This window comes from Myxocyprinus asiaticus, chromosome 19 (assembly GCF_019703515.2).
Source record: "Myxocyprinus asiaticus isolate MX2 ecotype Aquarium Trade chromosome 19, UBuf_Myxa_2, whole genome shotgun sequence".
Taxonomy (NCBI): domain Eukaryota; kingdom Metazoa; phylum Chordata; class Actinopteri; order Cypriniformes; family Catostomidae; genus Myxocyprinus; species Myxocyprinus asiaticus.
In genome coordinates this window covers 10,485,433-10,507,622 of record NC_059362.1, presented here as the reverse complement: position 1 = coordinate 10,507,622, position 22,190 = coordinate 10,485,433, and the positions used below count along the sequence as shown (strand labels likewise).

The 22,190-nt window shown below is 37.6% G+C and overlaps 1 protein-coding gene across 2 annotated transcripts in view; it reads right to left on the bottom strand.

The window, feature by feature from the left end:
* Nucleotides 1-20,706, bottom strand: part of LOC127410312 (dermatan-sulfate epimerase-like) — a 31,802-nt gene extending 11,096 nt beyond the window's left edge. The window contains exons 1-4 of one of the 2 annotated variants that reach the window (XM_051645511.1): nucleotides 20,544-20,706; nucleotides 17,054-17,521; nucleotides 7,492-7,745; nucleotides 7-4,130 (exon numbers count right to left, since the gene is read on the bottom strand). In XM_051645511.1, the coding sequence (XP_051501471.1) occupies nucleotides 4,090-4,130; nucleotides 7,492-7,745; nucleotides 17,054-17,475 (717 nt within the window). In that variant the 5' untranslated portion in view covers nucleotides 17,476-17,521; nucleotides 20,544-20,706 and the 3' untranslated portion in view covers nucleotides 7-4,089. Of the gene's footprint in view, nucleotides 1-6; nucleotides 4,131-7,491; nucleotides 7,746-17,053; nucleotides 17,522-20,543 lie in introns of those variants that run through there. The other variant, XM_051645510.1, reaches the window with a different exon arrangement.
* Nucleotides 20,707-22,190: the final 1,484 nt, after the last annotated feature.

Sequence of the window (22,190 nt, the reverse complement as noted above, 5' to 3'; positions counted from 1 at the left end):
AAGACCAAAAAATAATGACTTTTTTTATTGTGGTGATTTGTACATAAAAAACATACGAAAATCACATATTCCCAAGACCCTAAAAACATGGAATGTATAAAGTCAAAACTTATGCCAATATATATATTTTTGAAAACGTCTTAATTTAGCGACATTTAAGCCTCTCATCCACACTAGAATGCTGTTTTCCTCCACTGAAAATGGAGCGTTTCGAAAACACTCTCCATTACCATATATTTTGGAAAACGTTGGCATTGGGAAACTGAAAACAGAGTTCTCAAACGAAAATGGATTAGTGTGGATGTGGCCTTAAATATATATATAAATGGTAAGTCTCACTTATTTCAAACTATTTTTTATCTGCATATCATGTAATTAATTTGATAAAAAAATTATTCTGATGAAAAGCCCTTATATGGAGACCATTTGGGCATTTTTTTTAATGCAAATTACAAACTGCGGGTATGCACTCCATTAATTAGGATAATCCAGATTCATTAACATTAGAAAGAGAGTGTGTGTATGCACCTGGACATTTTTTGTGAGAATTTTTTTCTGCATGCATTATTTTGCAATTTGTACGCATTTATTAGTGAATGAGACCCACTGTTTTTTCTTTTAAGATTTGCATATGTTGTAATGGAAGAAAAGAAGGACACTATAAAGACAAATATTTTTCTTGCATGTCAGCAGAAAACAGTTCTTAGTTACTGTCAGAGTACTCCAGCATATATAGATAATACAGAAACCACAGCATTTTAACCTCGTGATGTTTGATGGTTTAAAAGATAAATTGTGCAGTTATATGACCGTGTGAAATAGATGACACACAGACACTGAGACTCTTTGTATTCATGAACTAATTTGAGCTTAAGTCTTAGTAAAACACCACATTTCACATGCACAGCGTGGCTTAATTTCAGGAAAATGTTTCATATTCACCCTCCCACCTCTTCTGCCTGCATGCCTGAGTATGAGGCAGACCACATAAACATGTAGACACAGCTCATCAGTGTACTGAGTAATCCAGACACACCAAAGCCTTTCTGGAACACACACTATATCCCCCACATACAGCTATCTTTAAGTTATTCTTTCAAAGCACACACACAAACAGACTCACCAGTTAATGGACAAACAGGAATTACCCTCATTGAGTAACATTCTCTTGAAAACCAGCTCACAAGATTGAGTAATCAAAGCAAAAATGATGTACTGTCTGACTGTAGCATTTTATGGAAACACATCTTCAGAATACACAAATCCAACCACACGCAAAATCCACATAGTTCTTGTTTTTTTCTTTACATTTGAATCATTTGATCAGTTGCGATTGCTTGTTATGTATTACAAACTGATCAAAGCTTATTATGTGTCTGTTCTGTCACATTTTAGGAAAAAAGTGCAGAGTATACCTTAATTTTTCAATACTAGTCCTCCGATTTTCAGCTACAGTTATGAATGTGTATGTTTGGAATTGCTTACAACCTTCCTACTCATACTTTTTATGCAGCAAAAAGTTTGTGCCTTGTGCTCAGTATGTGAACTTTCTGTATGAATGGAATAACTACATGTATAAAATTTGCCAAAATGTGCAGTATAAAACCAGAGCACACAGTGTAATGCGCTCAACATGAACTTCCATTTCCAGTGTGATAAATGTATTGAACTAATATCAATCGTGGTTAATTTTTACATCGCCGTCTTGGCTCCTTGGATCGGATTGCAAACAGTTCCTACACAAATTTCTACACAAAATTGGCTTTAAAATGCTAAATAATAAAAAAATTTTTTTGGATGATACGTGTACGCTACTCTGTATAAAACATGAGGTCATTTAATGAGGTCATGTGATGTACTACTGTTGTATGTACATACTATGACCAGTGTAGCATTATATAACGGATAGGTCTGACACTGAATTTTGATTGAATGTGTCGCATTCAAAGCCATTGTAAAAAGACCATGAACACACCTAACATAGCACATTCTGTATTAATCCGACAAGTTCCAATACTGCTTAGCATCCACAAAAAGCCAGCAGTTAGGAAAATGAACGATATTACTTGTATTCCATTCCATTACCAGCATAGCCAAAGGGGTTTTAATGGTGTCGAATCTCAGAGAAGTTTACAATGCCTGGCCAAAAAGTCGCATACTCTATTATTTTGTTGGACCGCCTTTAGCTTTGATTATGGTGCACATTCATTGTGACACTGTTTTGACAACCTTATGCAACATCACAACATTTATTTCCTTCCAGAGTTGCATACATTTTTGGCCGAGATCTTGTATTGATAACGGGAGAGTCGAACCACTCCGAAAAGTCTTCTCCAGCACATCCCAAAGACTTTCAATGGGGTTAAGGGCAGGACTCTGTGGTGTCCAATTCATGTGTGAAAATGATTCCTCATGCTCCCTGAACCAATCTTTTACAATTTGAGCCCGATGAATCTTGGCATTGTCATCCTGGAATATGCCCGTGCCGTCAGGGAAGAAAAAATCCATTGATGGGATAACCTGTTCATTCAGTACATTCAGGTAGTCAGCTGACTTCATTTTATTGCCGCATAACATTGCTGAGCCTAGACTCAACCCCAAGAAACCCCAGATCATAACACTGCCTCCAGAGACTTGCATGAGGGGTGCATCTCTTCATACGCTACCCTTCTTACCCCGACGTGCCCATTGCTTTGGTGTATGGTAAATCTGGACTCATCAGACTGCATCACCTTTTTCCATTGCTCCACAGCCCAATCTTTATGCTCCCGAGAAAAATTAGTTTGTTCCGATTAGCCTCACTAACAAGTGGCTTTCTTGTGGCCACACAGCTGTTTAGTCCCAATCCTGTAAATTCTCATCACATTGTGCACGTGGAAATGCTCTTACTTTCACTATAAAACGTAGCCATGAGTTCTACTGTTGATTCTTTACAATGTGACTTCACCAAGTGTTTTAGTGATCTCTGATCACGATCATTCATGATTTTTTTCCGACCACATTCCTTCCGCAAAGCTGACGGTTCACCACCATCCATCCAGGAAACACAGTAACATCTTTTCCATGACCACGGGATATGTATCCCAACATGGTTGTTTAAGAAATGAGAAGCTACACACTGCATCAATTAGGGTTAAAAGAATTGTTGCCAGCTGAAACATATTAATCACTGCAACAATGACCCAATCATAGGCTCTTAAGTATCTGCTTATTTAAATCCAAATGCCTACTTTTTTTTTTTTTTTTTTTTGCCAGGCAGTGTATTATCAAGTTATAATTTAATGGTGCACAAAACAGGACTGCTGAGTTACATTTGCTATACATGTTATCTTTTCCTGCAGACAAAAACCAAACAAACACACTTTGTCATAATATTAAATGAATAGTTCACCCTAATATGAAAGTTCTGTCATTATTTTCTCTCTTTCATGTTGTTCCAAACCCAATATTTTTCAATGCAACAAACTGAAGTCATTATTCCCTGAAATCTCCCCTTCCATCAAAGTTTGTGTCTTGCATGCATTTGTGTCCACATTTTAAAATAAATTATCATATTGACATGACATTTTTTAAAACTGGGCACTGTCGTATGGCTTCAAAAGAATAATGCGCACAAGTTATATGGACTACTTTTTATGGTGATTTTTTTGTCCTTTTTGAGCTTAAAAGACATGTTCATTATGAACTATTCTCCTTGTATGACAAGAGCAGTGTAAAAATTCTTCAAAAATGTCTTGGGCAAATGGGCAAATGGGATTATAACAACATGAGGGTAAATCAAAATCTAGTGTTTAGAGGGCTGGATAAAGCTTGATTGTGACCCAAGGAAAGCCTGAATCACAGTAATATCCACAAACTTATGTCATTGTGGCATAACAAGCCTCTTGTTGATCGGAAAGGAGGAAGCGGTAACTGGGTTAACAACCAAAAAGACTTTAATTCAACAAAACACAACATAAAACTGCTTTTCAGCTAAAACACACCCGTACACACAAACACTGCTGCGTGCCTCTCTCTCTCTCTCCAACTGGTGTCTCCGCCTCCTGCTTATCTCTCTCCCACGGGCAACTCAGCATCAGGCGTCCATTGTCACGGCCTGGCCACGCCCTCCTCCTCGTCACAGTCATTTACTGTATATCAGTGATGTAATTTTATACAGAAACTCATATATGAAACTGAATAGCCAGGGTTGGGAATGCTGGGAATAGTGGGGCACAGATATTTGGTAATATTTGGAAAGATATAAGAGAAACTTAAAAAAAAAAGACAGGCAAAAGAACGGCAGGACCTACTTTCAGGGCCAGAAACTACAGATTATGTTATGAATAGCTGTAGGGGAGGAATAAAGACAGAGAAAGACAAAAAGAAAGCCAGAGAGAGAGAGAGAGAGAGAAAGAGAGAAGATATCTGTTCTGAAAGTAGTGGAGTCATGTGGAGAATTGCACCACTGGAGAAATAATTACGGAGGCTCAAGTTCAGCTCTGCAGAATGACCCCGAGCAGCCTTAGATTCCAGGCAGGAATGCTGAGCGAGGGGGGTTAGAAGACTCCCTCAAAAAGTGTGTGTGTGGCAGGAGACTGAACTTTCTCCAAAAGCCATATGTAATTTAAAGTGGAAGTAACAAAACTCACTCTCTAAGGGCCAAACTTACTCTACACAAGTACGTGAATGCAGAAGTATCTTGCAACTCAAGCTTGATTTCATGCAACGCTGTGCTCTGAACTGTGTCAGACCGCAATTCATAACAAAACACAACATGTTGCATTCTCAGCGTTGCCACAAGGGGTGCTATAGCGAGATTAGTGTGAAATGTCCACTTTTATGTTGAGTTTTATCTTTCAAGTCAACTATTGTCATGGCGGAGCAACAGTTCAAAGAGAATATTGCTGAGCAAGAAAGTTAAAGTTAATATATTTATAACAACTTACCTGAATAATAACACATCAAGTCTGAATATCTTTAAAAGATTTGTGTCACTAACCTGGCAAACTTGGACAAATTCTGTGATAATCTGTCCTCAGAAGTGCTCATTCTATCAACGCGGAATCTTGTGAACACAACTCGGCTTCCAGGCAGACTGATGAAACATCCTGTGTCCATCTACTCAGGGAGGTTCTATCAAATCAGCCAATCAGATTTTTGCTGATTACATTGAGAAAGCGTTTTCTAGTTTTGTGTGCTAAAAACATCAGATGGTTAGTGCACAGACTGTTGGCAGTCCGTGGGCGTGCCGTCTGAGGCTGAGACTACCGCCACGGTAACGCAAGAATGCACGTTAAGCATGTTCAACTGGACCAAGCGATCGCATCTGCGCTCACGTACTTGCATAGAGTATGTTTCGGCCTTAAGAGTGAAAGAGAATTTCTGAAGCTGAAAACTTCATTTAAAGGAAAGTTCCGTGATCAACACAAGTTAAGCTCTCTCAACAGCATCTGTTGCATGCTGTCTACAAAAAATGATTTTGACTTATCATTCAGTTTTTTAAAACAAGCAAAACTTGTGTTTACAGTAATGCACTTACAATGGAAGTCTGTAGGGCAAGGCAATCCGCAGGTTGAAATGCTAAAATGGGATTACAGCATTTACCAGTAGATTTGTACTAATCTTCTGTATAAAAATGTGTTATTTCAGCTGTAAAGCTGTCTAAATTGTTTCTTTAGCGGTGGGGCTACTTTTCTAAGTGGATGAACTTCTGGTTACGCAATACCAGCATAATTCCAATATCAAAGTCTACAGTCCTGTGAATGGAGTTATCTCCATGAAAACAGTACTTAATGGATATGGATGCCTTTCTGGTATTCTTGAGCGAAAAGTGTAAAAAAATTACCAGTTTTACCAGTTTTGTATGACGCAAGTTGGAAAACTGGATCTACAACTTTGCCCAGACAAGGTTGGTAACTTCTCCAGTGGTATACTGGGTTGGGGAGTAGTGGAATAAATTTAATGGGATTATGTATTTAAAATACAAAATATAACTAACTGTACTCCACTACAGTTACAATTTAAATCATTGGTAATTAGAATACAGTTACATTCAAAAAGTATTTTGATTACTGAAGAGATTACTTTGCATTTTATTGTCATTTGTTTCATTTAATATTTAGTCCTTTCAGATGGAAAACATTTGTACATATAAATGATGCGATTCCAAAGTGCATTTGAACAGCGGAGAAACACTTTCTTATGATGTGTGACATTCATACGAGCAGACAGAGAAGTAAGTTTGAAGTAAGTTTGGAGCAGAAGAAATATAAATAAACCTTGTGTAAATTGTCAGCTTTATGCTAAGCTAAAATGCCGTTTCTAGCCATTTTACATGCACATGTTACCAGGCATGATCATATTTCTTTATCAAGAAAATTCATGTTAGATCATAATTTCTTTTTTCTAGTAAGACCTTTGATATTAGGGCAAAAATTGTATTCTTGATAATAATTTTTGTATTGTTTTTCTGTAAAAATATCTAAAAATCCTTAAAACAAGATCAATTTGATTGATCTTGTTTTAGAAACAACACTGCGTAAGATATTTAGGTTTTTCAGAGAATGTATTTTTAACATGTGTATTTTGTCTTACTGTACTGGCAAAAATCTTGAAAACCTTGAGTAATCTAATGGAATACATTACAAATTACATTTTAAAGCATGTGTTCTGTAATCTGTAGTGGAATACATTTCAAAAGTAACCCTCCCAACCCAGTGTGTATATATATATATATATATATATATATATATATATATATATATATATATATATATATATATATATATATATATGTACAGTACTGTGCAAAAGTCTTAGGCACATAAGGCATTTCACAAAAACATTTGTCTTAAGATGGTTATATATATCTTCAGCTTTAGTGTGTAAACAGTAAATATACATTTTAAACTCCCAAACATTCCTTTTGCAAATAGAATAGAATAGAATAGAAGAACAGGGAGCTCTGCAACAGATAGCATGGCCCCCACAGAGCCCCCCACTGAACACAGAGTCAGTCTGGGAGTACATGAAATGACCGAAGCAGTTGAGACAGCCTAAATAGATAGAAGAACTGTTGCGAATTCTCCAAGAAGCTTGAAACATCCTATCTGCCAACGACCAAGAAAAACTGTGTCCAGGTGACCTATGAGAATTGGTGCTGTTTTGAAGGCAAAGGTGGTCACACCAAATATTGATGTAGCTTTTTTTATGTTTACTGGACTTTGTATGACGTTCATTGATAAATGAAAACTTTTTATGGCATTATTTTTGAAGACATCCTCACTATACAACCTTTTTGTTGTGCCTCAAACATTTGCACAGTACTATATATATATATATATATAAAACATTCTGGTGCAATGTCTAGCCATTAAACATGATTTTTGTTTGTTTTTACAAATCAAGGGAGGAGTCTAAATTATTTTCTGTGGTAACCGATTGCATGCCACTAATGCTCTCGCTGATTATAAAGCTGGACACATTACTCTGAAGAAATGTTAGGCTCACCTTGGTTCATGAGCACAAGACTGCCTGTCAAAAGCGCAACGCAGTTGGTTGGTTGGTGGTTGTGGAGGTATTGAAATCCCCAGCCACGGTGGTAAGATTTTTCGTACATGTAGCGTGAAGCATTCCCAATCACCTGCAGGAAACGCTCCTTCTGAACTTTGCTAAGGTACTCATACAGGAAGTCATATGCTGTGGTAAAGCCAACCAGAGAGTGAGCCATTGGAACTTCATCCCATGGAGCATCTTTCACCAACCTGAAACACACACACACACAAACAGTACTCTTTAAAATACAGTGGAGTCCACATTGAAAATCTGGAATTCAAAATCTGAATTAAACCTGAAAAAGTTTATGATTTTCAAAAGAAAAAAATCATAGAGAGAAGGTCAGATTTCTTTGCTTCCATTTAAGCACACACGATACTCCATCTCAAATCATATGGGGATAACATAAGGCTTTACACAAAGTTAAGGAATCCATGCCAGCTTTAGAGCATGCTATCATTAAAGCAAAAAAGGAGCCAGTCTACCACCCCTGGAGTACGCTAGTTCGAATCCCAGGGTGTGCTGAGTGACTGCAGCCAGGTCTCCTAAGGAGCCAAATTGGCCCGGTTGCTAGGGAGGGTAGAGTCACATGGGGTAACCTCCTCGTGGTCGCTATAATGTGGTTCGTTCTCGGTGGGGCGCCTGGTGAGTTGAGCGTGGATGCCGTGGTGGATGGCGTGAAGCCTCCACACGCGCTATGTCTCTGTGGCAACACGCTTAACAAGCCACGTTATAAGATGCGCGGGTTGACGGTCTCAGACGCGGAGGCAACTGGGATTTGTCCTCCGCCACCCGGATTGAGGCGAATCACTATGCGACCACGAGGACTTAAAAGCACACTGGGAATTGGTCATTCCAAATTGAACAGACAAATGGGTTTTACTGAAGCAGTTGCATATAGTTAAAGCAGTGTTCAATATAAGCCTTTGAATGGAATTTAAGAGGAAAGTTGCTCTTTTTTTTTTTTTTACGATCAACATTTTTATTGTTAGGAAAGCTGCTCTTAACTAGGTAAACAGAGATTTGGACTGACAGTCATGTCACTATGAAATCTTCAGTAACAAAACCAGAGACACATAACACGCTGAATGGAAATTTAATTAAAGACTGCCACAGAGGGCATGTCTCATTTCACTTAAGAATGAACTGTGCCTGTTGATAGCACTGTTTATTTGCACATGCACTATGTTTTGTGTTAGCAGTTACCCAATTCAGTAAAAGAATTATGTTTTAAGACAGTGCTTCTCAACATGCGGCCTGCATGCAGCCCTCGAGCCATCTTTTGCGGCCAGCGTTATGATTTCATCATAAAAAATATATTTACATTTACGCATTTGGCTTTGATCCAAAGCGACTTAACAATGCACTTATTACAGGGACAATTCCCCTGGAGCAACCTGGAGTTAAGTGCCTTGCTCAAGGACACAATGGTGGTGGCTGTGGGGATCGAACCAGCAACCTTCTGATTACCAGTTATGTGCTTTAGCCCACTATGCCATTTGTTAAATAGCCTATCAAATGTGTATGAATTGTATGGTGTCCATTTTCACGAGCATTTAAGGTAGTTCTATGTATTGCTGAATCATAGAACAGTTAACTGTAAAAGGATGTAATGAATGAAATAAACTTCTGAGCACAGCTAACGTTACTTGAGAGCGGCAGTCAGTCTGCACGTGCACGTTCATAGAAACAGTATGTGCACACACACGGTCTGTCAATCAAGAATGCCCACTCTCAGTCTCACTTGAGAGTCCCTTATCACAGTGCGAATCTGTGTCAAACCTGTTTTAAGTCATAACAGGAAAAAATAATACTTTATCTTGCAAAAACGGTGTTGAGATGCATTAACACAGATGCTTATTAGCGATAATACACGTAAAATGTTAAAAAGGGTGAACAAATCTCTAGGACTTCTCACTAGAGCAGTTTAGGAGTCAATATTGGATATATCTCTTTTGTTTTTGAATGCATCTCTGGTGTATGTGATTTTGAACACTCGTGGTGTTTGACGGTAGTGACAACAGAACAGAACATATCTTCTTTTTTTCTTTGTTTTCTGTATTGCAATGAATGTGGTAGAAAGTGGCTCTTTGAAAAATTAAAACCAAACCATGAGAAAATATATCTGTTATGGCCCTAATCTATAGGTTACATATAATGTATAAAATAATAACTTATAACTGTTTACTATAACATTTTTAGATATATATTACATAAATAAACACGTATGTATTAGATATTAGAATTACTATATTAAAAAAAATAAGAATGCGACCCTCGAGGCTACAGACATCAAGCTTTTGGCCCTGAGATTTCCAAAGTTGAGTAGCCCTGTTTTATGAGTAAGACACAGGTTTTTGCACTAAAAATAGCGCACATACAAGTGGTGCAACTTTTTACTGAATTCTAGTTTTTAGCCCAACTGATTATTTTTAAATTCTACTCAACAAAGGATGAATACTTTCAGTATCAACAGCTATTTTTAGCAATTAACAAATGGACACGTTAAAATAGACAAAATGAATAAAATAGAAAAAAAGTAAGTGATTAACCCTTTCATATGTACCGTCACATATTTGTGACGATTAATAACAGCAATAGCCAGTGATGTCACAAGCTGCCAGATTCAAATTGGGTTTCACACCGACACACAGAGATATGCAGGCCAGGCACATTCATTACCACACAATTAGTTACCCAGACAGTCTTTTCAAGCACATGATAAGTTAATTTTATACACAGACATCCAAATGGTCACAAATGTACCACAATAAAAAGTTAAGCTTATATATGCACAGTCAACACATCAAATGCGATCATCCACACATCCATGTCTGCTTATTAGGTTGTTTTGTGGTGGTTGTTATTCATAAGTCACACAAACAGCTACCTGAACAGTCTTTTCAATCACATATGTTTATTTTATGAAACAGACAGCCAAACTGTCACCAAAGTACCATGATAACAGTTTACAGCTCATATGTCAACACATCTATAAAAGCAATCATCCAGTGCAAGCAGCCATGTCTGCTTATTAGGTGATACACTTATTTTATACATAGACATCCAAATGGTCACAAAAGTTCCACAATAACAGTTTACAGCTCATATACGCACAGTCATCACATCTATAAACATGATCATCCAACGGATGCAGCCATGTCTGTTTACATTAGGTAGACATGCGATTTTCTTCACAAGTCATACAAACAGCACTTCGAACAGTCTTTTTAAGCAAGTGATCATGTTTGTTTTATGAAACAGACAGCCAAACTGTGAGCAGGCAGACCATATTATTATTTGTCTATTTATTTACATATCTAAATATAAAAGAAAGAAAGAAAACAAACACAGCACTGTAGACATAACCCATTTGTTCCTATACACTGATCAGCCACAACATTAAAACCACCTGCCTAATATTGTGTAGGTCCCCCTCGTGCTGCCAAAACAGAGCCAACCTGCATCTCAGAATAGCATTCTGAGATTCTATTATTCTCACCACAATTGTACAGAGCGGTTATCTGAGTTACCATAGACTTTCATTTCAAACCAGTCTGGCCATTCTCTATTGACCTCTCTCATCAACAAGGCATTTCTGTCCACAGAACTGCCGCTCACTGGATGTTTTTTGTTTTTGGCACAATTCGGAGTAAATTCTAGAGACTGTTGTGTGTGAAATTCCCAGGAGATCAGCAGTTACACAAATACTCAAACCAGCCCATCTGGCACCAGCAATCATGCCACACTCCAAATCACTGAGATCACATTGTAACAGTTAAAGGATGGGCAAGGAGGAGGCGGGAACCGGCTGAACAGTTAACATAAAGTTTAATGTAAAACTCAACATAAAACAAACATAAACAAACACACACACATGCAGCGCGGCCATGTGCGTCTCTCTCTCGAACTGGCATCTCCGGCTCCCCTTTGTATCGCTCTCCCACTGATTCAGCGCCGGCAGTGCACCCTCACGTCCTGGCCACGCCCTCCTCCTTGTCACACACATTTTTCCCCATTCTGATGGTTGATGTGAATATTAACTGAAGCTCCTGACCCATATCTGCATGATTTTATGCACTGCACTGGTGCCACACGATTGGATGATTAGATAATCGCATGGATGATTGTTAGTGCCAGGCGAGCTGGTTTGAGTATTTCTGTAAATGCTGATCTCCTGGGATTTTCACACACAGCAGTCTCTAGAATTTACTTAATTTAATGGTGCCAAAAACAAAAAACATCCAGTGAGCGGCAGTTCTGTGATGAGAGAGGTCAGCAGAGAATTGCCAGACTGGTTCGAACTGACAAAGTCTACACAAATTCAGATAACCGCTCTGTACAATTGTGGTACAGAGCTATTCTGAGATGCGGGCTGGCGCTGTTTTGGTGGTACGAGGGGGACCTACACAATATTAGGCAGGTGGTTTGAATGTTGTGGCTGATCGGTGTAGTATAAACAGAGTTTTTTTTTTTTTAAATGACAAGAAATCATTAAATTACTCGTCTACACTCTGCCCCCTCTAGTGTGTCAGCTGTGAAGTGTCACGTGTCTGCGTCCTAATAGATTTTGCATTCCTTGCATTATTTTGATATTTTATGGAAATAACTTTCTCTGTTGGGCACTCAGGGGAATTTAGTCCCATCTCATGAAAAGGTTAAATAATATTTATTCCCTTTTTAGGAAAGAAAGCAAAACTTTATGTAACAATTTAATGCTTAATTGACATTTTCCATACAAAGCCTTCCACAGTTTAAAGATAGAAATGCACTAAAATATCACCAACCCAAGTAACATTGAACATTTCCCAAAGTCTAAGTGGGAATCTGACTAATTGAAAGAACTAGTCCCCACATAGGTTGCATATTCATCGCAATGGGCATTAAATCGCTTAAACTCTCACCCTCCACAATATTAATCAGCTGGCAGACTGTGGCTATCTGCTTTTTTACAGCAATCGTGAAGCCATAACAACATCTCATTAAATTGCACCTTACAGAGGCTTGCTTTCTGTCACAAGTCCCATCTGGGCTTGTTTTGTACACAAATAGCGTTACATTTTTCCAACTTTTTAAGAGCAGTGAATGGTTTCGATTTGAATCAGCTACGACTATACTAAGATAATCTGGAGTGTGTGCAATCATGACAATCTTACGAGTGCCAGAAGTTGGAGGTTTGTGTTAGGCTGGTCCTGGTTGGCCGCTACATGCTGGCGGCAGTGCAAATGAGAGAGCAGGAGAACCACAGCAGTTAACCGCAATCATCCACAACCCTCTACAGCAGCCTAAACAGAAACATCAGCTCCTAACCTGAGGTACCACAGGGGGCCACACATCTGAATACACTAGAGTAGAAAAGGACTTGCATTACAAATTTGTAGGTCTTGAAACACAAATGAAGAACAACTAAATAGCTTTTCAGATCCCAAGCAGACCAATGACTAAGCCAAAATTTCTAATATAGTCAAAATTACCCAAAATATTCAAGCAACAGAGAGCTTGCACGATCATATGAAACCAAAATATTTGGCAAATGTTTTGGAGACAACCTCAAATTCAAAGTGGGAAAATTAATAAGTTAAATCCATGCAGAAGAGAATAGCACAATAACTTACTGTACTCTTCCACTAATGTAAACCTATCAAAGTCAAACAAAGACACACTAACCAAAGAGATTGTATAGGAATGATCTGAATAAAGTTACAGTGAGACAAAAAGGGAACTTAAGGCCATTTTAGTAGTGACAGACAGAAGAAGCAATATTAGAGGCAAGATAAATGTATGAGAAGCAGGATGCAAGTTTAGACATATCAGAGGCAAATCTAACTGTCTGTCTGTCACTGCATTAGAGCCTGCTTTTGTGGTATTAGTAATAGAGGCACGCCTGTTTGTGTCATGAACATTTTTGGAGGTACAGTATTTGTACAAAAGGCAGTATGGCTGAATAAGAAACAGTGTTCTCCGAGAAGTGTTTTCTGGAGTTGAATAATACAACACGCTCAAACAATTTTTTTTATTTTTATAACAGAATTATTAATGTTATTATTATTATTATTATTTAAAAATTGCACCTGCATTGCATCGACTCATTGAATGTATCTGGCAGAAATAAAATGACATAAAAGCACAATGACGTACCAATGGAAAAGTGTGTAAGACACTTTATGTTGGTCATTTAAATAATGAAATAAATATCTATTTAAAAATCAATTTATTTACCTGTTTTATTTATTTATTATTATTATTTTTTATCATAAGTAGTTCAGACTTAAGAAACCAACTATAAACATAATAAAAGAGTTTCCCATTTAAGAAATAACTTTCGTTTTTAAAGTGTTTTTTCCCATATCTTTCTTGTTTTATGGGCAGAAATGACCTTTAAACAATTGCTACAATTCTCTTAATAATATAATAATAATAATAATAATAATAATAATATATATATATATATATAATCATACATCTGCTTCAATGTGGTACAAAATCAAACTGCTAGAAAAATCAATGTCAGCCTCTACATTTCACCAAAACCATCTCACATCTTTAGGTTTTACAGACCTCAGAACCTGCAAAATGAACATGTCAGCAAACAAAGTAGCTACTTCCTTCCTGCTTATAACCTACTTATAGTTAGTTACCACTGCCATAATAATGTGTTTGGCACATCTCAGCTCTATGACACTGCTTAGTGGGAGCTAGGGGCAATAACAGGCCCAAGGTCTTGGCGGACAAGCAGAACAAAACATAAATAACTAAACTGGTTTGACATCTTTAAAATTTAAAATGAGGTAATACAGATGAAAAACAGAAAAGTATGAATAATGGATTATCATATCCTAATAAAGAATTTATATACAGTATACCAAATAAAGCATATATATAATTTAAATTATATATATATATATATATATATATATATATATATATATATATATATATATATATATATATATATATATATGTATATATATACACTTTTATAAATGGCCCGGATAGTGAAGGAAAAGCAGCCAACAAGTGCCCAGCATACATGGGAACCTTCAACATTCCAAAATGCATCTAAGCTGGTTAAAGGCCCTTTCACACCAAAAGGGATTTTTCGCTGTAATTTTTAAGATGATTAAAGGTGCACTCAGTAATTTTTTCCTCATTAAAAAAGTTTAACTCATAAAGACATGAACTGTAATTTTGCAATATATGTAAGAAATCATGACTAAATCATGATTAAAGTAATCATGGATGACTGTGAATACAAATTTCTACAATAGCATCTGAAACCGAAACTATTGATTTTAAACGATGCTGCATTCAAACTGCTAGGTGTCTAGTGACAAACGTTACTGAGTGCCCCTTTAAGATATTAAATAGAATTAATAGATCCTGTGTTGCCTTTCATACTGGGAGTTTTTTGTTTGTTTGTTTTGTGTGTTGATTTTTTGTTTTGTTTTTTGTTTTTTGGAGCAAATCAGTAACAAACTTGTCTTACTGTGTCCATGGTTGTTTTGCAAACTTGTCAAGTAGTTCTTCCTCTCATGCGTGATAGGCGGTGGGCCGACCAGCTAAAGGGTGTGTCGCACCATTTACTGTACCGGAGTACAATAGACCTTATCCACTCTAGCGCCATCTTTGATTTATGATGGGAATGAAAACCAGGCTGTGAGGGATAGACTTACCATCTCTGCAATGACATGCACTCAATAAAGCTATCAAAAAGCTCCCAGATCACATCTAATTTTCCACAACTCATGTTGTTTGGAGTTTTTTGTCTACTGAAATTTCTAGGAAAGATGTTTTTCATTGTCTCGGAGTGGAACGATCCACTTAAACACTTTAAACAACTGTACAACCCATTGAAGAAACTGTACATCTATCCCTCACAGCCTCAGTTGCTGGGTTTCCATCCAAAATGTTTCACATTTTTTAAGCACATTTCTAAAGATACGAATTGTTGCGTGCTTCCATCCACTACGTAATGTGCATTATCATGAGGGAGCCGCTGAATGTCCTCTCCCTGTTTTCGGGACAGTTTTATTTGCAAGATTGGAGCAAGTATCTCATTTTATTAAATGCATCCACGAGACATGGCAGAATAAATGAAATATCTGATATAATGTGAGCTGAAATTGCTGCGATGCCCTCACACCGTCAGTCTCCGCATACCTGGGAGCGCCTGACCTCAAAACTGTTCTGTCGGATTGTGAGGACCTACTTTATCGACCAGATGTGGGTTAAATACTTCCGAATGACAAGCGCTATGTTCAAAGAATTGTGCCAAGGTCGGACCTTTCGGTTGGCTAGTCACATCAAGCTATCGCACACTTATAAAAGAAAATCCACCTCCTCCTAGCGCATAAAATATTTACGTGAATTTAGAAAGTTTATTCGCATATCAAGTGTTTCCATTCAGGATTTCTTTTGCGCAATTTCAAAATGCGAATAAAAAGAGTTGGATGGAAACCCACCTATTGTCATTGCTGTCAAAAATTAAAAATGGCGCTGCTGTGGATAAGGTCTATAGACTGTGGATCAGCACCAGCTATTGTAAAGGCGTAAATGTGCTAGCTGCCATTATTTGCAATGCTTTTAGGTTGAAGGGGCCATTTATCTGCAATTTGTCTCGCTTTTTTCATGTTGAGTTTAGTGTGAAAAGGCCTTGAGAGAATAGTTTGCAGAGATGAAATCTAGACAAAGGGTGGCTACTTTTAATAAACTAAAATAAATTATTAACATTTTAGCATTTATGTAATATGTTCACAATACTTTAATTTGTGTTTTATCCTGGACTGTCCATCAATTAAAATTATTTTTGGCACCATTCTGAGTAAACTCCAGAGACTGTTGTGTGTGAAATTCACAGGAGATCAGCAGTTAAAGAAATACTCAAACCAGCCCGTCTGGCACCGACAATCATGCCACGGTCGAAATCACTGAGATCATATTGTTTACCAATTCTGATGGTTGATGTGAACATTAACTGAAGCTCCTGACCCTCACCTGCATGATTTTATGCATTGCACTGCTGCCACACGATTGGCTGATTAGATAATCGCATGAATAAGTATGTGCACAGGTGTTTCTAATAAACTGTTTAGTGAGTGTACACTTAATTCTTGACAGCAAAAGAGGGGACACCTCTCTGTTCTCACCATACTGTGAATAAAGTCCTCACAAACCCATTATGGGAGCTTCAGTTGCTGCCTAGCACCATATTAATAATTTTACTAGAAATGTCTGCCAAGCTGACAAAATAAAAACCCTTAAACCAGCCTGGTTTGCTGGTGTTAGCTGGTTTGACTTGGTGTAGCTGATCAGCCTGACCTGATGTCCCAGCCTTTATAAAATCATCAAAACCAGCTTGGCCAGGCTGGAAGATCATCTAAAACACCTTAGGCTAGTTTAAGCATTTTTTTTCCAGCAGGGTAATAAACGATTTTATCTTAAGAACAAGACAAATTTCTAACAAAGCTCCGTAAAGGCAAAGCTTCTTTCAAGGCTGGGTAGCACAACAAATACACACCAGTTGGGCTGTGCAGCCATCCGCTCCATGTATTCCTTGGCCATGTCCAGCGCACCGGCGCGGTGTGGATACAGCAGACAGAACATAGACAGCAGGCCTAAATTGTTCCCATAGACTTCATTCCAGCGGGCACTGAACTCGGCAGGATTCCAGGGGGGTAGATACTCATCCGGTCGCTCCAGCATGGCCTCCCCGGCCTCCCGGATCTGTTGGGCCAGAGCCTTGTGCGTCTCCACGGCTGCACGCTGTAGCTGCTCAACCTCTGCCTGGCCGAAGTAGAGCATGGGGTGACTTCCCTCGTAGTTCCCTCCAAGGAATGCGATGCCTCCGCTCGGGTCCACCTCACTCAGAGCTGGGGATACCAGCACCCACAGTGCACTTATGAAGAACACTGTTGGTGCCCCACGGGTGTAGGTTCTCATTCTGGCATCAGAGAGGGAGAGAACACATCGCCTTGCTTTCTCTCAACTGAGAAGAGAGAAAGAAATGTTATTTTCCTTGCGTTACACTGAAGGTTCTGAATGCCTGTGGTAATTAGACCCAGCTGTAGGGCTGATCTTTCTGCGTTTCTATGCATTTATGAAGGGGGAGAAGAAAGTTCAATATGGTGCTTTGCTTCGTCAGGCTCACAGGAGAAGCCTCATGCCTGAACGCTCAATATTTCTGTTATATTCTATAGAAATAGATATCTGTATATTCGTTTTTCACTAGTTAAAATGCTAATTTTTGATATCAGCAATGGAAATTCTACTAGTAAAAATGCTAAAAAATGTATATCAGCAATTAGGTTTACACTAGGAAAAAAGTACATTCTTGATAAAAAAAAAATGATGTCATCACTCTCAGAAATACCCTTTCTTGACATCAAAAATTGAATTACAAATAGCAGAAGCTGTAATTTGACTAATTGCTAAATACTTTAACTGCATTTTCAGTAGTAGAATTTCACAATGGTCTGTCATTCACTCCTGTTCAAAAACGCACATATATCTTGAATTAATTTCTTAGTAGCTGAAATTCTAAATACACGTTTCAGCTCATATAGCCTACCTCTTACTAGTAAAAATGTTAATTTTTGATATCAGTAATTAAGTTTGCACTAGTAAAAAAGCGAATTCTTAAAACATAAAAAATTTGTCATTACTCACAGAAATACACATTCTTGATATAAAAAATTGAATTACAATTAGTAGAGGCCGTAATATGACTAATTACTAAATACCATGACTTCATTTTCGATCGTAGAATTTCACAATGGTCTGTCATTCACTCCTGTTCAAAAATGCACAGATATCTATAATTAATTTCTTAGTAGTTGAAATTCCAAAAACACATATCAGCTCACATAGCCTACCTCTTACTAGTAAAATTTTTTGATATCAGTAATTAGGTTTGCACTAGTAAAAAAGTAAATTCTTTATCAAACATTTTTTTATTACTCGCAGAAATACCCATTCTTGACATCAAAATTTTAATTTCAACTAGTAGAAGCCTTAAAAATGATAAAAGTGGTAAAAAAAAAAAGAAGTAAAAATGGTAATTTTTATACTGATAATTACATTGTTACTAGTACAAATATTCATTCATGATATCAACAATTGAATTACAACTAGTAAAAATGCCTATTTCTGATATTTGGAATTTGTTTTTTACTAGTGGAAATAGTTTCAGATCTGTGGTGGATTTTAGATATCGTAGAGTAAAAATAAATATATCTTAAAAGGCTTTCTTACTAGTTACAATAACATCATAGATATCTGAAATTAATATCTGTTATATTGAATATTGTTTTTACTAGTAAGAAGTATATAGATGATATGCAACTGCAGATATAAGAAATAACAGCTTTTACTAGTTGAAATTCTATTTTTGATATCAAGATATTAACATAATAACATAATATAAGGTTATTTCTACAAGTAATAACATAATTTTTTATATCAAGAATGAATGTTTTTACTAGTGTAAATGTAATTACTGATATAAACAATTTGCATTTTCACTTGTAGTACTTATTGATTTCAAGAATGACCATTTAGTAAAATTGTATTATAGATATCTGTAATGCATATCCTGGACATAGTTAAATGTTGAAAGATCTTGCAATACACCACCTGCATGAAAGGTGCAGATAATCCCACTCTAAACTCATGCCATTGGTTGAGCTAATGTTGCTATGTTGGACTGGTCGAGAAGCTCAAACAAACTGAGCATTGTTTTGATAGAGCCACAGTGTTAAACTTTTTGGGGACATCTACCTACAAATGGCTTACTTATAGTTGTCTCTCCATATTAAGCTGAGATAGAACAACATATTTACAAAAAAATAAATAAATATGACACTTCACTTTTAATAAAATAGTGAGCAATTAAGACTGCCAATCAACCAAGAGACTGTTGCAGTTAATGAGTAATATGAGTAATATTGATTAGCTGTGTTAAAGCTTGTAGTTGTGTCTAAGAGTGGACAGCTCACTACTATTCAGTGAACCACAACTGTATCATTCCAAGAACAGGAATGTCCTCTGCTCCTCCTCCAGACGGACTAACACTCCGTCGGACAAATGGAAAATTAGCTGGTCTAGTTATATGGGGTGTCTAGACACTCCAGTCCAGAGCAGCCGGTATCTATTACCCTGGTCTCCTTAAAAGTCTTAAAACATACATATATCAAATAAACTCAACCTCCTCTCTAAGTCTTTCGATCCTGTTGCACAATAAAGCAGTGATCTAATCACACTTCAATAGCATCACGGACACATAATTTCCTTCCATTTGGTGCTTATTGGAATCCAAATTCCCTTTTGCGAAAGGTGAAACTAAATAGGGCAAGTCACAGCAGTGGCCCTTGACCCCTCAACCTCTGCATTCCTGCTGGGAAACACATGGTCAAACAGCTAATGCTTGCATAAGCTGTGTGTGGGATCTGATCTCACACACGCTCTCAGAGATGTGGATAACTGGCTCGTTTCTATCCAGTTTGTCTCTTAGAAATAGATAGGAAATGTAATTTGTCAAGTTCTATATGTAAATATGAAACCCTCTATGATATAGAAAAAAGTACACACTAACAGAGACAGGAGAGTCTAGTTAAGGTCCTTTCTTTAATTCTTCTTCTATATTAAATATATTAAAACCAACATTACATACTTTGAATTACAGCCCTCAGGAATTTAAATTGTTATTATGTGCAATTTCTAATCAGTGCCAGTCAAAAGTTCTTCAAAAGAATTCTTGTGAGCACAAAGCTATAGCCAAAACCGAAAGAGGATACATTAAAATATTACTTTACTAAGTTTAATTGACACAACATATTGCATGTTTATAGCTTATATTACATGATAATCTAGCAAGAAAATTAATATAACTAACTATTTTCCCCATCCTCTGCAGGCTTTTTAAGGGGAATCTGCCAAAGAAAGAATTCTAATACACATCAGAACTCTCACTGCTATTAAATAGTAAATAAAGTTATAAACAGTTCCGTTACCTCTCTGGTCCACTTGCCAGAGTCTTCACCTTCACAAAATACACCGAAGTTGTCGGTTGCATGCCTGATGGAGGGCACCCGTGGGCTTTAAAGTGTTTTTCTTCAATAAATGTCCAGAACCGCAATCAGCTGCGCAGAAAGAAAGTTACTAGTGGCTAGACCGACAGCGTCACATCTGCTGAAGGAGGTGCAGTGTGGAAGGAGGGAAGGAAGGAGGGGTAATATCTTTTTTTTTTTTTTTTTGTGGTTCTTTATTTCTCTCTCTCTCTCCAGTAACACATTCAATAAAGACAGTTCATAATGTGTTCTAAATACATAATAATGCCTTGAAAAAAAGCCTTATAATCAGTAATGTATGTTGTATAATTATTACGTCTCCGGTTACACATGTAACCTCGGTTCCCTGAGATGAAGGGAACAAGACATTGTGGTAAACACTTTTGGGGAATTCCTTCTCCGATGACCTTGTATAATAATAACTCCAATCTTATGACTGGCAATGGCGTTTGAACCCCTCCCTTTTAAGAGCGTTTGCCCTATATAAGCGGGTGCCAAATCAGAATTTTCTGACTGAAGGACAAGAACGCATCGCTCGTACCTAGACACTCAGAAGTAGTAGTGCAGCCAGATTTCGCAATGTCTCGTTCCCTTCATCTCAGGGAATCGAGGATACATATGTAACCGGAGACGTTCCCTATCGAATCAGTTCACTTGACATTGCGGTAAACGCTTTTGGGTCCCATCATGCTGCACTACATGACGTCATACCTTGAGAGATACACCAGGGTATAAACACTTGTAAAACAATATGTATATGAGGTCACGGCCCACCGGGCGGTGACTTCTTACAACATATTTCAAGTGTATAGAATAATGAATAACCCCACATGGTGACAACCAGATGGGAAGTTAACCTTATGCTGGGGATATATATGAGTCATATAATACACACAGTATAAATTTAACCTCTTCCTAACCAGAGGTAGGGAGGGAGGTGTATTCTTATTGGAAGTTCTTTTGACTTCTAGTGGGAGTAAATTGGATATCAGCCTACACAGGTGGTTGTATTGAAATTATAACAGGTAGCCCACCTGTAATAAGGAGCTCGGGCTGACCCACTGGTGTTGGAAAAGCAAGCTCTCTAGACAGAGGCGACTCGCGAAGCGATAGACACCACGTCTAGGTTATAAAACCTTGCGAACGTATTCTGCAAAGACCATCCTGCTGCAAGGCATATATCCTGTAGAGATACACTGTTTGTCCGAATTCCGGACATGAACTGTTAACCATGAAGATGCCATGCCTCTGGTTGAATGCGCTTTCACGCCAATAGGGCATCTCACGCCCTGTGATTCATAAGCGAGGGCAATCGCATCAATGACCCAGTGAGAGAGCCTTTGCTTGGAGACAGAAATGCCTTCTATGCGTCCTCCATAACAAACGAAGAGCTGATCTGACAGTCTATACTGGCAGGTGCACATCACATATGTGTGTAATGCCTGCATGGGGCATAATAAATGCGTTAACTGCTCCTCATCTGAATTAAATGGTAGGGAAGAGAAGGCTAGGTGGATTACCTGAGCCCTAAAGGGCATGGATAACACCTTAGGCACATAGCCTTTTTTGGGTTTGATGGTGGCTTTTGAA